At 40.8% G+C, this 14259-nt stretch overlaps 1 protein-coding gene across 7 annotated transcripts in view; it reads left to right on the plus strand.

The window, feature by feature from the left end:
* SPATS2 (spermatogenesis associated serine rich 2) overlaps window positions 1–14259 on the plus strand; it is a 174608-nt gene that overhangs the window by 132979 nt on the left and 27370 nt on the right. For all 7 annotated transcript variants that reach the window (XM_017945854.3, XM_021922300.2, XM_017945851.3 and 4 more), the window contains 4 exons: window positions 4439–4547; window positions 5649–5698; window positions 10210–10471; window positions 12247–12423. In XM_017945854.3, the coding sequence (XP_017801343.2) occupies window positions 4439–4547; window positions 5649–5698; window positions 10210–10471; window positions 12247–12423 (598 nt within the window). The remainder of the gene's footprint in view (window positions 1–4438; window positions 4548–5648; window positions 5699–10209; window positions 10472–12246; window positions 12424–14259) is intronic.

Genomic DNA, 14259 nt, shown 5'->3' on the forward strand with positions numbered 1-14259 from the left:
GCTGTAGTGAGCCGAGATCACAACACTGCACTCCAGCCTGGGTGACAGCAAGACTGTCTCAAACAAAACCAAAAAACCCAAACAAAAAGATTGGAACTGAGGTCTTATGTAAGCTTGCCATTTTAAAAATATTTCACCTTCAGGGAAAGGGTAAACTAGAATAAATCTGCCCACTGACTTTTTTTTTTTAATGGAGGCAGAGGTTGGAGGCGGAGGTCTGTCGGGGTTGGAGTATAGTGGTGAGATCTTGGCTCACTGCAACCTCTGCCTCCCAGGTTCAAGCATTTCTGTCGCAGCCTCCCAGGTAGCCGGGATTAGAGACGTGTACCACCACGCCTGGCTAATTTTTGTATTTTTAGTAGAGACAGGGTTTCACCATGTTGGACAGGCTGATCTTGAACTCCTGACCTCACTCGAGTGATCTGCTTGCCTCAGCCTCCCAGAGTGCTGGGATTACAAGCATGAGCCACCGCGCCTGGCCCCACTGACTTTTGAACACAATGTTCTTACTACGTGGGTTTAGAGAGATACATTTAAAGGGTAAAAAGAATTGTAAATCTTAAATTTTATCCAATGGTTTTATCATTAGTAATATAATGGTAATATTATATTGTAGGGTTGTTATTATTTTGAGTATTATAAAATAAAGCAAATTATAAAATAATGTTTTTAGGAACTAGAACTTTTGGTTAAGAGAGAAGAGATACATGTTTAAAATAAGATGAGAAAAGATCTTTTAATAGTACATTTGAATTGAAGATGTCAGTGTGAGCTCATTATTTTACAAAAAAAAATCTCCTAGATTGATCCACGAAAGTGTCTAAAAACAATGACTCCGCAATAGTGATAAGCACACCTAGCTCCTAGATACGGATCTGTCTTTTTTTTTTTTTTTTTTTGAGACGGAATCAGAGTCTCACTCTGTCACCTAAGCTGAAGTTCAGTGGCATGATCTCGACTCAGTGCAAGCTCCGCCTCCCAGGTTCACGCCACTCTCCTCCCTCAGCCTCCCGAGTAGCTGGGACTACAGGTGTCTGCCACCACACCTGGCTAATTTGTTTGTATTTTTAGGAGAGACGGGGTTTCACAGTGTTAGCCAGGATGGTCTCGATCTTCTGACCTCGTGATCCACCCACCTCTGCTGCCCAAAGTGTTGGGATTACAGGTGTGAGCCACCGCTCCTGGCCGCTCCTAGATACTGGTTTCTAACTACCATTCCTCATTAAAAGGAACCAGAGCTTCTTTGAGAAATAATTAATTTTGCATTCTGCAGTAACACAAGAAATAAAAATTGTAAGAATTGGAAAGGCATGGCCAGGCACGGTGGCTCAAGGCTGTAACCCCAGCACTTTGGGAGGCCGAGACGGGTGGATCACAAGGTCAGGAGATCGAGACCATCCTGGCTAACATGGTGAAACCCCATCTCTACTAAAAAAAAAAATACAAAAATATAGCCAGGCGAGGTGACGGGCGTCTGTAGTCCCAGCTACTCGGGAGGCTGAGGCAGGAGAATGGCGTGAACCCGGGAGGCAAAGCTTGCAGTGAGCTGAGATCCGGCCACTGCACTCCAGCCTGGGCGACAGAGCAAGACTCCGTCTCAAAAAAAAAAAAAGAATTGGAAAGGCAGAAAAAAACTGCTGTTATTTGGCCGGGGCAGTGACTCATGCCTGTGATCCCAGCACTTTGGGAGGCTGAGGCAGGACAATCACTTGAGGCCAGGAGTTCAAGACCAGCCTGGACAACATAAGGGGACCCCCCCATCTCTACAAAAAATATTTATAGCCAGGCCTGGTGGCACCTGCCTGTAGTCCCAGCTATTCAGGAGGCTGAGGTGGGAGCATCGCTTGAGCCCAGAAGTTAAGTATTGCAGTGAGCTATAAATACACTACTGCACTGCAGCCTGAGTGACACAGTGAGACCCTGTCTCAAAAAACAAATGAAACCCCTTCTGTTATTTATAGGCAATACAGTTATCTACATAGAAAATCCAAGAAAGCAACAAATTAATAGGACTAATAAGAGTTCATCAAGGTTGCTGGATATAAAATGGATATATAAACATGAAAACAAAATATACAATTATTGTAAATTTTGTATGCGTCTGTATGTGTATGTGTATTTTTTTCTTTCTTTTTTTTTTTTTGAGACCGAGTTTTGCTCTTTCGCCCAGGTAGGAGTGCAGTGGCACAATCTTGGCTCATGGCAACCTCTGCCTTCTGGTTTCAAGCAGTTCTTCTGCCTCAGCCTCCAGAGTAGCTGGGATTACAGGTGCACGCCACCACACCCAGCTAACTTTTGTATTTTTAGTAGAGACGGGGTTTCACCATGTTTACCAGGCTGATCTCGAACTCCTGACCTCATGATCCACCCGCCTGGTCTCCCAAAGTGGTGGGATTACAGGCATGAGCCACTGCACCTGGCCCTTTTTTTGTTTTATTTTTTGTACATTTTGGATGCTGATCTGGCTGTATTAATTAGGCTGGTGCAGTGGCCCAGAGTCTGACTCACTGCAAGCTCCCACCTCCCGGAGTTCACGCCATTCTCTGCCTCTCAGCCTCCCGGTAGCTGGGACTACAGCCGCCACCAGCCGGCTAATTTTGTATTTTTAGTAAATGAAGGGTTTCACTTTGTTAGCCAGGATGGTCTCGATCTCCTGACCTAAGTGATCCACCCACCTCAGCCTCCCAAAGTGCTGGGATTACAGGCTTGAGCCACAGCGCCCGGCCTTTTTTTGAGCCCAGTCTGCGGCTGTGTCGCCCCAGCACAGCAGATGCCCGGTGGCGTGATCTGACTCGCTGCAAGCTCCGCCTCCCGGGTTCACGCCATTCTCCCGCCTTACTCAGCCTCAGTAGCTGGGATTTCTGACACGCCACCTCGCTGCGGCTAGTTTTTGTAATTTTTTATTGAGGAAAGGTTTCTCCATGTGTTGGCCAGGAATTGGTCTCGATCTCTCTCCTGACCTCGTGATCCACCGCCTAGGCCTCCCAAAGTGCTGGGATTACAGGCTTGAGCCACCCGGCCTTTTTTTTTTTTTTTTAAATTGAGATGGAGTCTTGCTCTGTTGCCTAGGCTGGAGTGCAATGGCGCGATCTCGGCTCACTGCAACCTCCACCTCCCAGGTTCAAGCGATTCTCCTGCGTCAACCTCCTGAGTATCTGGGATTACAGGCGTGCGCTGCTATGCCCAGCTAATTTTTGTAGAGACAGGGTTTTCCCGTGTTGGTCAGGCTGGTCTTGACTCCTGATCTTGTGATCTGCTCGCCTCAGCCTCCCCAAAGTGCTGGGATTACAGACATTAGCCACTGTGCCCGGCCATATATTTTTAGTCTCAAAAAATATGAAATACAGGCCAGGTATGGTGGCTCAAGGCCTGTAATCCCAGCACTTTGGGAGGCGGAGGCAGGTAGATCACTTGAGGCCAAGAGTTTGAGACCAGCCTGGCCAACAGCAAAACCCCATCTCTACTAAAAATACAAAAATTAACTGGGCATGATGGTGCATGCCTGTAATCCTGGCTACTCAGGAGGCTGGGGCGCAAGAATCGCTTGAACCTGGGAGGTGGAGGTTGCAGATAGCTGAGATCATGCCACTGCACTCCAGCGTGGGTGACAGAGTGAGACTGTCTCAAAATAAATAAATAAGAGATGCATTTATCAACATGGAAAAAATCTAAAAAAAAATGCTATGTGCAAAATATAAATTGAAGATAAATACATATATATGATATAATATTTATGTATTTATGTAATGCAAAATAATAGTGTATATTACCTATGGATATATGCACATATCATAAAAATGCAAAAGCACGTATGGAAATAATACCAAGTTCAGGGTAGAAATCTCTAGTGAGACGAAGAAGGGAAATAGGACTTATTAGGTGTTCATGGGGGCTTCAATTATATTTATTTTGTTTTAGTAAACTCAGTGTCATGGAGTGCGTGTTAATTATGTTTTATATGCCTGAAATAGTTTATAATTTAAATTGTTTGTATAAATTATCTTTGTTTTACAATTAAACGATACAAGGTAAAATATATTTCAAAAAATCTTACACAAAAATATAAGTTGTTTTTGTTGCTAGTTCATTTAACTTTCCACCTTTCTCTACAGTATGCTAAAAATGAGGAAATGTTGATGCTACATTAATACCTGATACTGAAATTAAACCACCTTTTCTTTATATGAAATCTAGCATATAACTTCTATTTCTAGCAATGTTCTGCATTTCTAAGTTTTGAAATTAATTTTTCACATGCTGGTATCAGTCATCTATTAATAATTCCCAGTGAGATGGTTGTATGTACTGTCGCTGATGCTAAAGAGTGATACATATTGTTAAAAATGAAATATCACTCTTTTCGTTATTCTCTGTATAGGCCTCAGCTGCCTAGTGACCTACTAATGTTAGAATTAAATGACCCCGCCATCTTTTCCAGATAAATGCGGTGCGTGCAATAGTTCCCAATAAGAGCAACAATGAAATCATCCTGGTTTTGCAGCACTTTGATAACTGTGTGGACAAAACAGTACAAGCATTCATGGAAGGTAATCCTGACTTAGTTTTAAAAATAAATTTATATTTGTTCAAATAGAATTTGCTTCAGACTTTTATAACACTCAGCAATCCAGTAATTCATAGATGATATAGCAGACCCCATGAAAACATAACATACCATGACATTTGACAATACCTCTTTCAGCCCTAGAAGCTGAAATAAGCTATGTGGTGTCTATAGTAAGAGACAAGCTGAGAAAATTCCATCGTTTTGCGCTAAATGTTCTCTAATGGCATTTAAGAGGAAATCATGTGGCCGGTGGTATAAGGGACTTGATTGGAGTTGGGTTAAATAAGAATTTAAGAGACTCTTAAAAACAAAGTAGTGATTCAGTGGCTCACCAACAGATGGCAAATTCAAGGACTCAGTATTGTCTTGCGGATTCTAATATTATTAGTTTGGCTGTGGCAAGTGACTCAAATGTGTGGGTTTGAATTTCCTTATCTAATATGTAGAAGAATGGCAGGCTTAGTCAACCCTTCAGATTTATAGCATTGAGAAGTGTTTTATAAACTTCCTTCCATGTAACCTGTTGGAGAAAAACTATCTAAAGCTATGTGTCTTTGAATAACAATATCAGGTTAGGTCTCCCTGTTTTTATTTTCCTGAGTCTGCCAGCATAGGATACACAGGTTTGAATACTATAAGGTTTTTCTTTATTTTCATCTTCTTAAAAAATAATGTTAGTGTTTGGGTAATGTGCAGCTGTCTCCAAAACTATATAGCCAAGGTGGTGTGTAACTGGAGGGGAAAGGATGGCACACTTGGCTAAAACCAGTGTGCCATCCCCTTTGTATTTGGTCTAAGATGTATAGATAAGAAAATCTTCAAAATGGCGCAGCTACATTAGTCTCTTCTTAGAAGAACTTACTGAGGAAATTACTTGGAGAGGAGGGTCTAAGTAGGCAGGTATTCCAAAAGGGAAGCATGGCATGATTATCTCATTATATTACTCTAGACCCGATTCTTAATTTTTCCTGTTAGGAGCTTTGTAAATTCTCCAGCAATTACAAAATGGGAGGACACTGACTCCTGCTTGACTACTGTGTGTGTGGTAGGAGACAAAATCTGTAACTGGTTTCCCTTACAGGTAGTGCCAGTGAAGTACTCAAAGAATGGACAGTAACAGGCAAGAAAAAGGTAAAATGAATTACATTTAAAAACATGATGTTTATATTATTTTTTAAAATTTAGGCTCTGCAAAAATATTTGAAAGAAAAGGTTTACATACATATCTTCAGTTTACCTGGTTAAAAAACATCTTTGGCCAGGTGCAGTGGCTCACACCTATAATCCCAGCACTTTGGGAGGCCAAAGCAGGTGGATCACTTGAGGTCAGGGGTTCAAGACCAGCCTGGCCAACATGGTGAAGCCCCATCTCTACTAAAAACTAGAAAAAATTAGGTGTGGTGGCACATGCCTGTAATCCCAGTTACTCAGGAGGGCGAGGCAGGAGAATAACTTGAACCCAGGAGGCATGTAACCTGTTGGAGAAAAGCTATCTAAAGCTATTGCGTCTTTGAATAACAACATCAGGTTAGGTCTCCCTGTTTTTATTTTCCTGAGTCTGCCAGCATAGGATACACAGGTTTGAATACTGTAAGGTTTTTCTTTATCTTCATCTTTTAAAAAAATAATGTTAGTGTTTGGGTAATGTGCAGCTGTCTCCAAAACAATATAACCAAGTTGCAGTGAGCTGAGATCGGGCCACTGCACTCCAGCCTGGGTGACAGTGAGACTCCATCTCAAAAAAAAAAAAAAATACATATATATATATATATAAAATTTGACATTGAAACATAGCTGTGTCTCACAGAGTACCACACAGTCCTCTCCACGTGATTTAAGGCAGGAAACAGAATGACTTTGCTGTGGTGCAGTTACTAGTCAGGGGTGAAAAAGAGAGCAAATCAAGGAAAGCAAGAGAAAGCAATCTAATTGAGTGGTTTTCAACCATATTCATATCATAAATCAGTTAAAACAGTTCAGATTTTTGGTCAGAAAACTGGGTTGTAGTCCTAATATTAATGAACTTTGACATAAAGCTATTAGGTGCTGGCCAAGCACAGGGGCTCATGCCTGTAATCCCAGCACTTTGGGAGGCTGAGGTGGGAGGATAACTTGAGCCCAGGAGTTCAAGACCAGCCTGGGCAACATGATGAGACCCGATCTCAAAAAAAAAAAAAAAACTATTAGGTGCCTTGCAGAGGGGTCCAATGTTCCACTTTGGGAGGTAGAAGGCACTCAGGCTATGGGGTCAGTCAGAACTGGATTCCTACCCTGTTCCACTGTCTACTGGCATTGTGACTGATACTGCTTAACATTTATGTGCCTTAGTTTGCTCATCTCTAAAATAGGAAGATAGCTCTAATAAATACAAGTACATAATACAATGCCTAACATATTAGTTCTCGTTCCTTTCTCCTTATTTACTTAAAATCAGATGCTTTTCCCAAAGGATACCAGCTGGTCTCAAAATTCTTCCCACAGCTATGCACCATAAAGGTAACCCCTTTAGGAAATACTTGAAGTATGGATTTTAATCAAGTATCTCTGTGAAATCTGTTTGGGGTGTTCTTTTCTTTACTAAGTCAGTGCTGGAGTTCTGAAATGCTTTCTTGATGACTCTTACATCACTTTTTAGGAGTCCTGTCAGGTCTTGAACAAAAACCAGGCTTGGCCTCAGTGACCCTTGAGAATTTTTTCCAAGGGTTACCTAATACTGCACAGATTCTCCTGAAGCTCATCATACCTGTAGTTTTGAATATTTGTTTAGCTTCTTTGCGCTGCTTTCAACCTACATAAATAACTGTGAGTGTCCTGGAAAACACCAGTTTCATTTTTTTTTGTTTTGTTGAGATGGAGTTTTGCTCTGTCGCCCAGGCTGGAGTGCAGTGGTGCGATCTCGGCTCGCGGCAGCCTCCGCCTCCTGGGTTCAAGCAATTCTCATGCCTCAGCCTCCTACGTAGGTCAGGACTATAGGTGTGTGCCACCACGCCTGGCTAATATTTGTATTTTTTTAGTAGAGACAGGGTTTCACCATTTTGTCTGGGCAGATGTCGAAGCCTGACCCCAAGTGATCTGCCCACCTCAGCCTCCCAAAGTGCTGGAATTACAGGCATGAGTCACCGCACCCAGCCAACACCAGTTTCTTAATTTATTAGCCCAGGATTATAAGTTATTAGTGATATAAGATGTGCATGGAGCTGAAAGAGGATGTGTGTTAAGAGACACAGACATTCCTTAAAATTTGGAGAAAGAAATATGGCTTCAGTTTAGCAGTCCCAAATGCATAAATCCAGTCCAGTCCACTTAACTGTTGGGATTAGTCCAATAGGATGTGACTCTGAGTGGGATAGTTATGATATACATGACCCAATGATATGAAAACTTAGCCAGTTCACATGGGGGAAAGTAAGAAGAAGAAAGATGAGACCGAGCAGGGTGGCTGACACCTGTAGTCCCAACATTTTGGGAGGTCGAGGCGGGTGGATCACTGGAGGTCAGGAGTTTGAAACCAGCCTGGCCAACGTGGTGAAACCCCATCTCTACTAAAAATACAAAAAAATTAGCCGGGCGTGGTGGCACATGCCTGTAATCCCAGCTACTCAGGAGGCCGAGGCAGGAGAACCACTCGAACCTGGGAGGCAGAGGTTGCAGTAAGCCGAGATTGCGCCATTGCACTCCAGCCTGGGCGACAAGAGTGAAACTCCATCTCAAAAAAAAAAAAAGGAAAGAAAAAGAAAGATGAGAGCTGTTAAGGAGAAAAGTTTTATCTAGAGTTCAGTCATGTTTCTGCTGGAGAGGGCCACAGAAAAGACTTGGGGAATATTGATTCAATTATTATCAGCCTAGCCTTAGGAATAGAATTAGGTGTTGCCAGTGGAGCTACAAGTTTGACAAAACAAAAGGTAAAGGACTTTTGTTTATTTTAACTTTACTATTTGCCTATGTAATATACTCACGTGGCTCAAAATTCAAAACTACAAGAGTTAATACGCTGAAACATATATATGTATCTATTTTTTTGAGATGGAGTGTCACTCTGTTGCCCAGGCTGGAGTGCAGTGGTATGAGCTCAGCTCACTGCACCCTCCACCTCCCAGGTTTAAGCAATTCTCCTGCCTCAGCCTCCCGAATAGATGGGATTACAGGCATGTGCCACCACATCTGACTGATTTTTGCGTATTTTATTAGAGATGGGGTTTCATCATATTGGCCAGGCTAGTCTCGAACTGCTGACCTCAGGTGATTCGCCTGCCTTGGCCTCCCAAAGTGTTGGGATTACAGGCGTGAGCCACTGCACCCAGCCAAGACACTGAAACACTTTATCCCTTCCCTGTTCCCCAGCCATTTGGTTCTCTACCCCCAAGGCAAACAGTATTTTCAATTTCTTATAAATCTTTCAAGATATTTTATGCATATATAAGTAAATAAGACTATTCTCCTCTTTGCCTGCTTCCTTTTTTTTTTTTTTTTTTTTTTGTTGAGATGGAGTCTTGCTCTGTTGCCCAGGCTGGAGTGCTGTGGCTGGATCTCAGCTCACTGCAAGCTCCGCCTCCCGGGTTCACGCCATTCTCCTACCTCAGCCTCCCTAGTAGCTGGGACTACAGGCGCCCGCCACCTCGCCCGGCTAGTTTTTTGTATTTTTTTTTTAGTAGAGACGGGGTTTCACTGTGTTCGCCAGGATGGTCTCGATCTCCTGACCTCGTGATCCGCCCGTCTCGGCCTCCCAAAGTGCTGGGATTACAGGCTTGAGCCACCGTGCCCGGCCCCTTTTTTCATGTAATATATCTCGGAGCTTATTCCATGGCTCAATATATAAAGAGCTTTCTTGTTTTTATGGATACATAGTCATCCTACTGCTTGGATGTGCCACAATTTATTTAAGCAGTCCCCTATTGACCAGCATTTGGGTTATTTCTAATCCTGTGTGTTAATAGTGATATTGCAATGAATAACCTTGTGTATGTATAGAAATCACTTTGCATATGTGTTATTCTCATCTTGAATAAATTCCTAGAAGTAGAATTGCTAGTCAAAGAGTATGTGCATTTGTAATTTTGATAAGCATTACTAAATTGTCTTGGAGAGTATCACCTTACACTCCATACATGAAAATGGCTGTTTCTCTATACCATCAACCTTATCAGTTCTACAGTGTTAACATACTTTTTGACCTTTACTAAACTAATAGATGAAAAATGATCATTGCAGTGCAGTTTTAATTTGTATATCTCTTATTAGACTGAGGTTGCATATCATTCCATATGCTTACAGCTTATACTATTTTTTTCTATGGGATTATTTTGCTTTTTCTGAGAACTCTATATATTTAGCTTTTTGAATATAAGCTGCACATTTTTTTTTTGCATTTTGTAATTTATCTTTTGATTTTGTTTAAGGTGGGTTTCGTCATGAATAAATGTTTTATATTTATGTGTTTGAGTTTATCTAAAGTATAGGATTTTACATAGTAAAATTTTATTTTAGGCAATAGTTCAGCATATGTGAAAATGTTAAATTTCTGAAAGAACATACAAGAAATTGGTAACATTGGTTACCTTTGGGTAGCTAGAGTTACCTCTCTAGGTTGTGGGGGAATCTGTTTTTTTCTTTTCTTCTCTTTTTCAAATTCTTAATAACTTCAGAACAAAAAGAAGAAAAACAAACCAAAACCTGCCGCAGAGCCAAGTAACAGCATCCCAGATGCCAGCAAATCAGTTTCCATTCAAGAGGAACAGTCTGCACCTTCCTCAGAGAAAGGTGGTATGAATGGCTACCATGTCAATGGTGCCATCAATGACAGTGAGTCTGTGGACTCACTCAGTGAAGGTTTGGAGACACTTTCAGTAGATGCCAGAGAATTGGAGGATCCCGAGTCTGCCATGCTAGATACGCCGGATAGAATGGGTAAGTTTATTAACAGAGTTTGAAAAAGTTGTGTTCAGTTGAAAAACAGGGGTCTCCTCGTTGAGAAAACGATCAATTAAATCTAGTCTTTTTTTTTAATCCAGTGCTGGCTGATTAGTCTTTTTACTTTTTAGTTTTTGTTACTTTTTGTGTGAGTCACATTTTATAATTATCAAAGGCCTAGAAAAAATACCTTTTTTTTTTTTTTTTTTTTTTTTTGAGACAGAATCTCGCTCTGTCGCCCAGGCTGAAGTGCAGTGGTGTGATTTTAGCTCACTGCAAGCTCCACCTCCCAGGTTCACGCCATTCTCCTGCCTCAGCCTCCCGAGTAGCTGGGACTACAGGCGCCTGCCACCACGCCTGGCTAATCTTTTGTATTTTTTTAGTAGAGATGGGGTTTCACCATGTTAGCCAGGATGGTCTTGATCTCCTGACCGCGTGATCCGCCCACCTCAGCCTTCCAAAGTGCTGGGATTACAGGCGTGAGCCACCACGCCCAGCTGAAAAAATACAATTCTTGTTCCATTATATTTTAACTCTTGAACCTTAGTGTTCCATTATTGGAACACTAAGCATATGGGAATTATTCATATCCTACTGCTCAAAGTCATCATCAAGATCTGATTTTTCCACTCATGCAAAAATTCAAAAAATTGCAGCTTCTGGCATAAGTGAGTTAATAGCAGAGAAATACCTCAGTATTTAGAGACTACGGAAAGTGACTTTAAGTTGTTTTTAAAAAATTGTGGACTTATTAAGAAAGATGATGATGTTGATATTATTCTAAGACCCAACACAATGAGAAATATATAATAATGATAATTCCAGCTTTTGTGAGAGCTAGGCTGTTGGTTTTTATAGTCTCACATTTGTTTTCTAGTGAAGAATTAAGATTAGTGTTAGTTGTAAATTCACATATCTTGTACCTTTCTTTGTTAACCATTTTTTTGAGGGTTAGTAAGATACTGGAAATTTCTCTTTTTAAAAATTACTTGTTAATCCAGTTCCCCTGCCCTGCTGCTCCTGGCTTTAGAAGTGTAATGCCAATGTAAGATTTATGCTGTGCTGTTTAGGTGTTCTTTTATTGATTAGTATACACACATACACAAGAGTTAGAGAAAAACATTGCACTGACTCAAACCAACAATAGCCAGTGGTTTCCATTTTTTTCTGAACTAGCTTCCCTCTCATTTCCTAACTCTTCCTAACTTATTACACTTCTATCCCCTAGAACGTTATTTTTTGTTTGTTTGTTTTGAGAGACCCAGTCTCTCTATGTTGCCCAAGCTGGTCTTAAACTCCTGGGCTCAAGTGATCCTCCTGCGTCAGCTTCCTGAATAACTGGGATTACTGGTGTGAGCCACCATGCCTGGCCCATAAAGCTTTTTAAATTCTTCTTTCCTTGAGAGAGTGTAAAACTTTTTTTCTTAACATGGAGTCTTGCAGAAGTTGGTGATACTGACCTTCTTTGATTCCTTGTGCCAGAGTTACAGAGAAACTACCAAGCTACAAAGAAGCCGGAGAGCCACAGGGATTGAGCTCCCTATCTAAAGATGTGTTGCCACAGACTCTTCTCTTCATTCCGAACTTAAGGCTAAGCCAGAAGCTGCCAGCTGATTCTGATCTTTATTCTAGCGTGTCAGTTGATATTGTTTACAGTCTTTTAAGAGGCATGGTTTTGCCTCAAACATTTTTACCTGTTTTCTTTGTGTACTTAAGAATGATTGGTTTACTCCTAAATTGTGCTCTAAAGTACTGTGCTCTTTCTTGGACAGGATCCATGCTGCAGAATGGTGTCTCTGATTTTGAGACCAAGTCTTTGACTACGCACTGTATTCAGAATTCTCAACAACCCAGGAATGCTGCCAAATCTCTCTCAAGACCTACCACAGAAACTCAGTTTTCAACTATGGGGATGGAAGATGTTCCCCTCTCCACCAATAAAAAGCTAAGTAAGTCAGAGACCCACCTGTGAGAGAAAATCTGTGTTTTTGGCTAAAGAGGGCAAATTATCTCTGTTCCCATAAATAAGGTTTCAGAAGGGCATCAGTTAATACTTTTTCCATTTTGCTGACAGTGACTGACTACTCAGCCCTTCCCCTACCTTTGTGTACACAGTTGGAATCTGAATAGTAGTTTAAATGCCATACAATCTAATTATGACGACCCGTTTTGTAAATTAAAGTCAAACTCTACTGCCAGGATGACTTATCTGCTAATGTTAACCTGTTTCTTTATTTGCTTTATTGCAACATTTTTGTGCTATTTCTGTCATTTTTATCTCCTGGTTGACGCAACAAGTAAAAGCTCTACATTCTCTGACATTGACTTTTTTTAAATCCCCCTGAGACTGAGTCTTGCTCCATAGCCCAGGCTGGAGTGCAGTGGTGCGATCTCACTGCAGTTCTGCCGGGTTCATGTCATTCTCCTCCCTCAGCCTCCCGAGTAGTTGGGACTACAGGCCAGTGCCACCATGCCTGGCTAATTTGTTTGTATTTTTAGTAGAGACGGGGTTTCACCGTGTTAGCCAGGATGGTCTCAATCTCCTGACCTCATGATCTGCCCGCCTCGGCCTCCCAAAGTGCTGGGATTATGGGCATGAGCCACTGCACCCAGCCGACATTGACATTTTAAAGAAATATTTTCACTCCTCTTCATAACTTCGTGCTCTTACTGAGCTAGAGTCCTCTGACAGACTCTAGCTTTAAGTAAGATCATTTTCTCTTAAGTATGTGGCATTGACTGGTGGTAGCTCTTTGCTAAAAAAAAACCTACAATAATCACTTAAATAAACAGCCAATAATTCAGCAAACAGAAATAATAGATTGTGTTTCCTATATCTGAGTTTCATACATCTAAGCATGGTGGTCCACTCCACTAAACAGATGAAACAGAAATGTAAAGGACACTTGTAATCAGTAGCTCTTTATGGAATTATTTATTGCACATGAGCCAAATTTTAATTAGGTAAACTCCCCTTTTTCATTATTCTAGTAGCCCTCAGCCTGCTGCAGATGAGCAAGTTTGAGACTATCCAATCAAGCAAAAATGAAAAAGTATATATATATATATATATATATATATATATATATGCATAAGGCTTGAAAGCTTTTAGGTAGATTCTTTAAAAAAAATCAAGTTGAGATGAGGAAGAATTTAAATTAAAAAATTGAAAATACATATCCTGGCATAGTTACAAACTTTTTAGATCCATGTTTCCAGCAATCAATTATATATGTAATTTGGGGATTGGTGAATATAGAAAGGTAAATAGAACTTTTGGAAATTGGTTAAAATGTGTTGAGTAGGTAAATGCAGTCCATCCTTTTCTACAAAGCTGGCTTCCTCATATATACAGTGCTTCGAAGTGTACTATATAGAGAGAACATTTTAATTTTGTAATGTCCACATGGTGAATTATATTCTATTAAATCCTGTAACTTAGGGAGTTTTGAAAATTTGGTGCCTTTTTTAAAGTCTCTTTTCTCTGTGTGTTTCATTTCATTTTGGATAGTTGGTAAAATTGCTGTCTTCAACTGTATTCGTCTTTTGTTAACAGTGTCTATTCTGCTGTTAATTTTATGCAGCATATTTCTCATCTTGGACATTGTTTTATTTGTCTCTAGAAGTTCAGTTGGAGTCTTTTAAGATATCTTCCATGTCTCTCCTTACCATGCTTATGCTTTCCTTTACCTTCTTGAACATATAGTATCTAATTATAATAGCTGTTTGATGTCCTTTTCTACTCAATTCTATCATCTGTGTCATTTCTGCATCTGCCTCTGTGA

Source organism: Papio anubis, chromosome 9, assembly GCF_008728515.1.
Source record: "Papio anubis isolate 15944 chromosome 9, Panubis1.0, whole genome shotgun sequence".
NCBI lineage: Eukaryota > Metazoa > Chordata > Mammalia > Primates > Cercopithecidae > Papio > Papio anubis.